Source organism: Megascapheus bottae, chromosome 30, assembly GCF_031878675.1.
Source record: "Megascapheus bottae isolate mThoBot1 chromosome 30, mThoBot2.hap1, whole genome shotgun sequence".
NCBI lineage: Eukaryota > Metazoa > Chordata > Mammalia > Rodentia > Geomyidae > Megascapheus > Megascapheus bottae.
This window is the reverse complement of record NC_143538.1, coordinates 12,696,018-12,705,131: the sequence shown is the minus strand read 5'-3', so window position 1 is coordinate 12,705,131 and position 9,114 is coordinate 12,696,018. Positions and strand designations below refer to the sequence as shown.

General features: G+C 60.6%; 1 protein-coding gene across 1 annotated transcript; it reads left to right on the top strand.

Annotated features, from left to right (window-relative positions):
- Positions 1 to 207: 207 nt before the first annotated feature.
- On the top strand, positions 208 to 8,176 carry Mfge8 (milk fat globule EGF and factor V/VIII domain containing). The gene is made up of 9 exons (XM_090321825.1): positions 208 to 331; positions 1,864 to 1,989; positions 2,095 to 2,226; positions 2,954 to 3,186; positions 3,537 to 3,692; positions 4,184 to 4,328; positions 5,889 to 6,073; positions 7,299 to 7,454; positions 7,553 to 8,176. Exons 1-9 carry the CDS (start codon positions 259 to 261, stop codon positions 7,688 to 7,690), a joined length of 1,344 nt encoding a protein of 447 aa, XP_090177951.1. The 5' UTR covers positions 208 to 258; the 3' UTR covers positions 7,691 to 8,176.
- Positions 8,177 to 9,114: the final 938 nt, after the last annotated feature.

The window sequence follows — 9,114 nt, the reverse complement described above, 5'->3', positions numbered from 1 at the left end:
ACGCCCCTACAACACTGACCACGCCCACAACCCCGCCCCATCCAGCTCAGTTCTGCCCCATCGGCTCACCCCGCCCCCGTACAGCCACGCCCCAAACAGCTAGGCCACGCCCCAGCCCACTTCTGATTGGCCTGGGCGGAGTCGGTGGGCGGGGCTGAACGGCCGTATTTATACGGTCCGCCCCTGGAGGCGCGAGACTAGGTCCCGCCGTGCTTCCGTCTCAGTCAGTCCGTGCTGTCCCGTCCCGGTGTCCCCAGCATGCCGGGGCCCCGCGTGCTGGCCGCGCTGTGCGGCGCGCTGCTCTGCGCCTCCGGCCTCCTGGCCGACTCCGGTAAGACCCTCGCGGCGCCTCCCGCCACCTCCACGAGGGGCGGACTTGGCCGGGGGCTGGGCGCTGCCCGGCCGGGCCGCGGACCCGGGCGCCCTCGGCCTCCGCGGTGCGCGGGGCTCTGCGGGCCGCGGGGGAGCCCGGCGCCGGCCGCCCCGCCGCCGCCCCCAGAGATGAGCCTTACACACAACAAAGGAATCCGCGGCCCGAGCCTCTCTTTTCCCGTCTGTGAAGTGAGGCCGTCGGGGATTCCGGGGCCCCACTCGTGGAGTGGGGCCGGGCGGCGGCGAGGTGCACCCTGGGGCGGAGGGGGCGGGGGCGGGGGGCGGCGCCGGCGCCTCCAGGCGCTGGCCTTGGTCCGCCGCGCCCTGTCTTCCGGGCCTCCTCCCCCGCTCCCAGGCCCCCGGGGCCGCCTCCGGGCTCTCCTCTCCACCGGGAAGGGCGGGCCGGGGCCCGAGGGGGCGCCGCGGCCCGGGCTCCGCCGTCCTGCTCCAGTCTGAGCTCGCCTCCCGCCCGGCCCCGCTGCCCGGAGGAGCGGGGCGCACGGGGGCCCCGAGGACCCAGCCCCCGTCTGCGCGGGGCCTGGAGGGACACCTTTCCCTCTTCCCCTTCCCCTCAGGGCTGGAGGGGCCTTGTTGGGGCGTGGAGCCCGGGTCCTGTCGGGGGTCTGCGGGGTCGATGGCTAAGAGCTCTTGGAGAGCCGCCTTAAGCTCCCGAAGGCCCCAGGCTCCTGCGACTCCCAGAGGGCTGCTCCTCCCTACTTAGGGTTGCCTGTGGGTACTTGGGGACCTCCACTGGTTGAGCCCCAGAGCCCGCAGGGGGCCAGGGCTAGAACCAGCAGTCTGAGGGTTCCTGTATGGGGGTGAGGGTGACACCACAGCCTGGCCTATGGACACCACCGCCGCTGACCGCACACCTGGAAGCCTTGGCAGCCCCTCCAGGCCCCTCCCACCCCCTTAGCCACTGCTGGAGGTGGCTCTCCAGTTCTGCTTCTCTCCTTCCTCCCCACCTCGACCTCGCTGTCCCCAGTCTCCTAGGGGGCCCAGTGGCAGCCACCACGCCCTCCCCACCCCTTCTCTGCAGGTGAGCCTTTCAGCCCTGGCTTCCTGCTCTAACCTGAGGGGGGGTGTGTGAGCGGTATGTGTGTTTTTGATGATGCCCTGGGAGGGTCCCCTGAGGTCCCCTGAGGGTGTGACTCCGATCCCTCCTGCCAGCCTGAAAGGGGTGAACTCTGCACTTCTTCCCTCCCCTAACCTCTCCAGGTTTGGCCTCAGCCCACCATTCTCTCTTAGGCCGACCTCCTGTGGGTCTGTTTTTTCTCCAGATTGTTCCACATTCCTCTGCCTGTCCTCACCTCCCTTCTGTCGTTTAGACCGTGCTCCAGTGTCCCCTCTGGTCTGTGTAACTGCCGTGGTCACCTCTGGTGGCCCTGTGGTCGGGCCTTCCTCCCTCCCACTGGCTTCCTGGCTTGAAAGCACGCGGGCCTTGCTGGGCCTGGGCGTGGGTAGCCTGATGGGGTCTGGGCTGCCTTTCAGGGGACTTCTGTGACTCCAGCCTATGCCTGAACGGTGGGACCTGCTTGAATGGCCAAGACGGTGCGTCTTTCTACTGCCTCTGCCCCCAGGGCTTCACGGGCCCCATCTGCAATGAGACCGAGAAAGGTAAGGGTCCTGACCCAGAATGGGGGACACAGCAGGCAGACTGGGGGGAGGGGAATGGGCAGAGCACCCCTTATCTGCCCACCTTCCCCGCTTCCTTGTTTTCAGGTCCCTGCTCCCCAAACCCCTGTCACCATGATGCTGAGTGCCAGGTGGCCAGGGACGGGCTCCGAGGGGATGTCTTCATCTCTTACATCTGCCGGTGCCCGCGCGGCTACTCAGGCACCCACTGCGAGACCCGTAAGTACCAGGTGACCCCAGGCCATGGGGTGCTGTTTCCTGAGTCTAGGAGCCAGCCAGCTAGGACTGGCGTAGAGCTTAAGACCTGCTTACCAATGGAAGGATGAATAGTGTTTCTAGGCAAGTGGAGCCCCTGGGCTCAGGGTGGGGGTGAGGGAGGGCAGGTAGAGCTCATTACTGTGTGTGTGTGGGGGGGAGGGGATTTGAGTAGGAATTACCAACCCCCCTGCTCTCTCGGCCATTCTTCCTCCAGCTTCCTAGCCTGGGTCTACCAGGCTGCATGGCCAGGGCTGGGGCATGGCTGGGGACCCCACAGGCATTTACAGTCCCTCGTGGCCTGTTGGTCCCTCTGTTTCCTTATTTGGGTCCTTGGGGCGGGCCTGGTGGTGAGGCCCATCCTGGAGACAGACCTGGGCCGGTCCCTGCTCCTTGGGCCCCCACCTAACATGTTGCATCTGGGTGTCTAGTGCCCACTTGTGGGACACAGAGGCAGCTGGCCAGGCCAGGACTGGACAGAGGAAGGTGGGTGGGACCCAGGAGACCTCTGAATGGGATTGGCTCCTGCGAGGTGGTTCTAGCAAACTCTAGGCACACTTGTGGCTTTGTCAGGGGTTCCTTGCCCTACTGGCCACCCTCTCCCCCCCCCCCCCCCCCCCGCTCCCAAAGGGAGGATCTGAGGTGTCCCCTGACCTGGTCCCCTGCAGAGGCCCCTTTGCTCTGTCCCCAGGGGAGCCCTGGAACTCACAAGGGAGCCCCCTGGCTGCCCATCCCTCTGTCCCCTGCGCCATGCCTCTGGGCATGGAGGGGGGCGCCATCAGCGACTCGCAGATCTCAGCTTCCTCGGTGCACTTGGGCTTCCTGGGCCTGCAGCGCTGGGGCCCTGAGCTGGCCCGCCTGCGGCGCAGCGGCCTGGTCAACGCCTGGACGGCCAGCAACTACGACAAGAAGCCCTGGATCCAGGTATGGAGAGTGGAGACTGGCCAGATGGGGCCAGGGAGAGAGGGGGCGTGGGTGAGGCGTGCTGGCCCTGGGGGCCTCCACGTCTTAGATGACCACTGCAGAGGGCCCGTAATTAGCCAGCAGGGGCAGGATAAGGGACAGTCAGCCCCTAGCTGTGGGGCTCCCCCAGAGAGGAGAGGGGTCCTTGGGGAAGAGAGAGGCCTCCAGGGAGGGGTAAGGCTCCCTCCCCCTCCCCCTGCCCTTAGCAGGGAATATGCCCAGCTACCCCTCTGGTTCTGCTGGTTGTCCCTCTCCCAAGTGGGTGAAAGGACCCAGGAGCTGATGGCTGTGTCCCCCGGGTCCTGGTCCAGGTGAATCTGCTTCGGAAGATGAGGGTGACAGGCGTGGTGACGCAGGGTGCCAGCCGAGCGGGGACTTCCGAGTATCTGAAGGCCTTCAAGGTGGCCTACAGCCTCGATGGACGCAAGTTCCAGTTCATCCAGAATGAAGACGGGTCTGCAGACAAGGTAGCCCCGTGAGGAGCCTGATGAAGAGCCTGTCAGCACACCCTGGGGGCCCCCAAAGCGTTCTGGGTGGGTGGGGGCCCTGTGGTGAGCTTCTCCTGGTTTCTAGAAACAGAAATCCAGGGTTTTTCCGGGCTGCACTTTATGGGTGAGGCGAGAGAGGCTTGGGCGCTGGTTGCCGTGGGGCTGGGTTTTGTTCCGTGTCTTCAGGACCACTGTGGACGGTGGTGCAGGCTGCACAGTGCTCAAGGATACAGGGCAGTCATGTCCTCGTGGGCACGTGTCCTGTGTTGATGGGCACTCAGGCCCCTCCAGGGGTGGTAGGTGGGTGGCCCTGTGTGGTTTTTGCCAGGGCTGGTCCAGGGAGGTGAACAAAGGAGAACTCGAATTGAAGGCTGATACTGGAGCCCCTGCAGCTCCCCACCCCCCAGTCTTGATCTGCCTCCAGGCCCCTCGGCCCGAACTGCACCTCCAGCCCAGTTCTTCTCTCCTAGGAGTTTTCGGGCAACATGGACAACAACAGTCTGAAGGTCAACATGTTCGAGGTCCCCCTGGAGACGCAGTACGTGCGGCTCTTCCCCGTGGCCTGCCACCGGGGCTGCACCCTCCGCTTCGAGCTCGTGGGCTGCGAGTTGAATGGTGAGTCTGGACGAGCCGTCTCGGACCCTGGCCTCTGTCATCGGTGGTGCCGGGGTGAGCCACCCAGGAGACACATACCAGGCCGCTTGCCTGTTCCTGGGCAGTCTGGTTGGTGAAGTAGTTTTCAAACGGTTTCTGTTTTTTTTTTTTTTCTCTTTGTGCCTGGGCCAGGGTTTGAACTCAGGGCCTCAAGCTTGAATTTGCCTTTTTGCTGGCTTATTGGAGATAATCTTGCAGAGTTTTCTGCCTGGGCTGGCCTTGAACTGCAATTCTCCACATCTCAGCCTTGAAGGAGCTAGGGTTATGAGCACGAGTTGCCACAGCTGCCTGATTTTTCAGTATTCCTCGTTCAGGTTGATTTCTGGGGTGGCAGGTAGTTGTGTTTTTGCAAGGGCAAGCTCCCCAATGGCAGAGAACCGACTGTATTGTGAATGTAAGCATGCAGAGCACACAGACAGATCTTCTGTGAGAGCTGGTAGGTACATGAAGATGGGGACAGACCCCAGGCCCCTCGTTTGTCAGGGTGCAGACTCAGGGTAGGTCCTGACCCACCGTGCAACTTGGTTCTTCTCGCTGCCTCAGCAGAGATTCTGGGCAGACTGGGGACCAGGGAGGGACAGGCCTCAACACACCAGGAAAGCTGGTTGGGGGCATGGCTTGGTCAAACCCCTCAACACCCTTTCCCCTTGAAGGAAAGGAAGTTCTTTTTCTTTCTTTGAAGCCACAGTGCCACCTGCTGGCTGGTTTGGGGACAGCAGAGCATGCTAGGCTTCTTGTCCCTGTGTGGGCATGCTTGCATGTCATGGCTATGCCTTAGGTCAAGTCCCAGAAATCCACTGGGGCCTGATTAACTATTTAACTGAACAGTTAATAGTAAATAGTGCCTCTTTGGGGATCCCTCTCCCCACCTCATGGGATTTGCATTCTGGTGAGGGAGGCCTGCTCTGGAGCAGTTGCAAAGGGGAGGTTTGAGAGCTCCCAAGAGCTTGGAGACCCATTTAGCAGGGCTGGGGATTGTGTTGTGGACTGGGCTCTGGGTGGAAGCTTGAATGAAGCCATGGAAGGTCTTGAAAAACTCGGAGAGCACTTTCCAGATACAGAAGCTGCAAGTGCAAAAGTCCTGAGACAGGATGGATGGAAGGAAGTCCACTGGGGCCAGAGCCAACCAGACCGCTGGCGGTGGTGGGCCATGAACTCTATGGGCCAGCAATGACTTCCTAGAAGATCAGACTTGTATCCGGGGGCTGGCGGCTCATATCGTCATCCTAGCTACTCAGGAGGCCGAGATCTGAGGATCTCGGTTCAAAGCCAGCCCAGGCGGGAAAGTCTGTGAGACTCCTAATCTCCAGTTAACCACCAGAAAACGAGTGGCATCGTGCCTCAAAGTGGTAGAACACTTGCTTTGAGCGGAAGAGCTCAGGGACAGCGCCCGGGCCCAGAGTTCAAGTCCTACAACCATCACCAATAATAATAATAATAAATGAAGATGCCAGGGCCAGGGTGGGTGGGGAGCTGGGTGTTGAGGCCCAGAGGTGGCAATGACAGTCTCCCTGGCTGCAGGATGCTCGGGATACCTGGGCCTGAAGAACGGAAGCATCCCGGACAGGCAGATCACAGCTTCCAGCAGCTACAAGATGCTGGGCCTGCGTGCCTTCGGCTGGTACCCCTTCTATGGGCGGCTGGACCGGCAGGGCAAGTTCAATGCCTGGGCTGCCCAGGGCAACGATGCCGACGAGTGGCTGCAGGTGGGTCACGCTGGGGCCTGCTGTGCCCCAGCTGGGCTTGGGGTGACGGCCGGCCCCCCAAGAGCTTTCAGAAAAAGCTTTGTTTTCCTCAACTGACTCCTGCTTGCATCACCTGTAACTGTGTGAAAGTGAGTGTGTGTGTGTGTGTGTGTGTGTGTGTGTGTGTGTATGTGTATGTGTATGTGTGCGCGCGCGTGCGTGCGTGCGTGTGTGTCTCATAACTCAGGGCCTGGGTGCTGTCCCTGAGCTGCTTTGTTATCAAGGCTGGCACCCTTCCACTTGAGTCACAGCTCTACTGGCTTTTTTTTTTTGGCCAGTCCTGGGCTTGAGCTCAGGGCCTGAGCACTGTCCTTGGGCTTTCTCAAGGCTAGAGCTCTACCACTTGAGCCTCAGCACCACTTCTGGCTTTTCTATGTATATGGTACTGAGGAATCGAACCCGGGTCTTCATGTGTGCTAGGCAGGCACTCCAAGTCTAGGCCCAACTCCCGGCCCCTACTTCCGGCCCTTCTGCTGATTAATTGGAGGTAAGAGTCTCTTGGACGTTCTTGCCCGAGCTGGCTTTGAACTGTTGATGCTCAGATCTCAGCCTCCTGAGTATCTAGGGTAGGCTACGTTTTATTTTTTAATTAAGAAAAGTATTTTTCTTTGCAGTGCCGGGGATTGAACTCTAGGCCTTGCATGTTTCTAGAAAGCACTTTACCACCAAGTTGCCCTTCTAGTTCTTGCTGGCTGGTTTTTCTTTTGTCGGTGTTGGGGTTTGAACTCATACACATGATCATTTGAGCTTCATTTTCAGCCTTTTTTTTTTTTTTTTTTTTTTTTTTTGCTTTAGAGTCTCGATTTTTCCAGGCCACCACCAACTGCAGTCCTTCTAGTTACTCCCACAGTGTACAGGGGGCGATAGGAAAATGCCACCGTACTTGGCTCGTCTGTTGAAATGGGTTCTTGCTGACTTTTTGCTGGGGCTGGTCTCAGTCTTCCATCCTTCTGATCTCGTGTCCTCCGGTCCCTGGGATCCAGCCCTTGCCTCTTGCGGGTGAAGTCTGGCTGTGTCTCACGGGCTGGCCTCTTGCCTGCGGTCCTCCTGCTCCAGCCTTACCAGTGTTGGGATTGCAAGTATCCTCATGCCCACTGTACAGATGAAAAAAACTGAGGCCAGGGAGGTTGCCTCTGGCCTCAAGGGCGCAGCCCAAGTGGAGATGATGCGTCTGTTTCTCCTGTAGGTCGACCTGGGCTCCCAGAAGCAGGTGACTGGCATCGTCACCCAGGGGGCCCGTGACTTTGGCCACATCCAGTACGTGGCCGCCTACAAGGTGGCCTACAGTGACAACGGCGAGATCTGGACTGAGTACAAGGAGGCGGGGGCCACGGAGAGCAAGGTGGGCGTCTGTGGTGGTGCCCTGGGGGCAGGGCCTGGGGCTCCCCGCGTGGGGCCCGCTCTGGGGACTCTCCTGACACCATCCTGTCTGCCCCCCAGATTTTCCCTGGCAACTCGGACAACTACTCCCACAAGAAGAACGTGTTCGAGACGCCCTTCCTGGCCCGCTTTATCCGGGTCCTGCCCGTGGCCTGGCATAATCGCATCACGCTGCGCCTGGAGCTGCTGGGCTGTTAGCGGCTGCAGAGGGCTGTGCTGCCTGCCTGACTTGTTTGTTGAGATGGGGTCTTGCTAACCCCGCCTCTCTCCCAGCCCTGCTGCACTGTGTAGCCTGCTGCCTTCCCAGCCCTCCTGTGACTACAGGGGCTGGGGTCGTGGGGGGGGGCTTGCCCTCACTCCCTCCCTCCTTCCTTCCCTCTCTCCTTTCCTCTCTTGCCCTCCAACCTCAACAAGTCCCTGCACCCACCCCCTGCCATCCCATTTTCTCAGGAACCCAGGAGCAGGGCAGGTCTCGAGTGGACAACGCCCCTCCCCGGCCCCTAGCTCTCTGGGTTGGTTCTTGGGGACCTCCGGTCTCCCCGGCTTCTCTGCACACTACATTCCACATCCTGGGTGTCCGGCCGGGCCCCGGGCCAGCCAAGCAGGCCACGTGGCCCTTGCCCTGGGCCAGGGGATTGTGGGAGATGCAGGAGACAGCTCCTGGATGGGCGGCCCAGGGCCCTGCTGCCTCTGCACCGCAGGGCTCACTGACACCTCCAAAAATACACTTCTGTTCTCCCTCGGAATGGTTCCAGCCTCGTCCTTCTTGGAAATGGGATTAACGGGTGTTGGTGTCCGCCCACGCCCGGTCCTGCTGCCAGTCTGACTGCAGACAGTTTAATAACGGAGGGAGGCGGTGGGGTCCTGACTCACCTCTGCCACCCGCCCGGCCCACCCGGGCCTGCTGCTGTCGCCTGGCACAAGGGTGCCCCGGAGAATGCCAGGAGGCCCTGACGCTGCTGACTTTCCCCTTGGCATTTCCATTTCCTCTGCAAAGAGAACAAAGAAACCCAAGAAGGTTGATGCTTTTACACCACTGGCCTGGCGTGTTGATTGAAACGTGGTTGTGTTGACTGTGCCCCAGCCCTGCTGCAGGGGGAGGGGAGGTTGCCAAGTGTGGGTAGTGATCACCAGGCCCAAGAAACTGGGGAGCTGGTGACACTATAGGCTGCCACTACAGCCGGAATCAGTTCAGCCCCGGGGTGGAGCCCCTCGTCTGGGACTTCTCTGGGCAAAGTTCTAACCATCACCCCCTGGAGTTGCTTTTCTTGACCGAAGTCCAAAGGGCCAGCAATAATAGTACAAATAATAGTGCAGCTGCTGCTGCCCCTGCCCCTCCTGGGACTGTTTATTTCTTTATTTTGCTCAAGGCTAGCCCTCTCTCGAGGAGCCACAGCACCGTTTGCAGGATGCTGGCGGTTAACTGGAGATGAGAGTCTCAGACTTTCCTGGCCCTGCCGGCAGCCTCCTGAGATGACAGGTGGGTGTGAGCCACCGACGCCCAGCCAGGCTCCTTTCTGTTCCTGATTTAAGCATGTTGGGGTGATTAGAAACTTAAAAAGTCTCAAGTCAGACAACTTAGTTCAGATCTCGGCCTGGAGCCACCTTGAGGAATGTCCTCC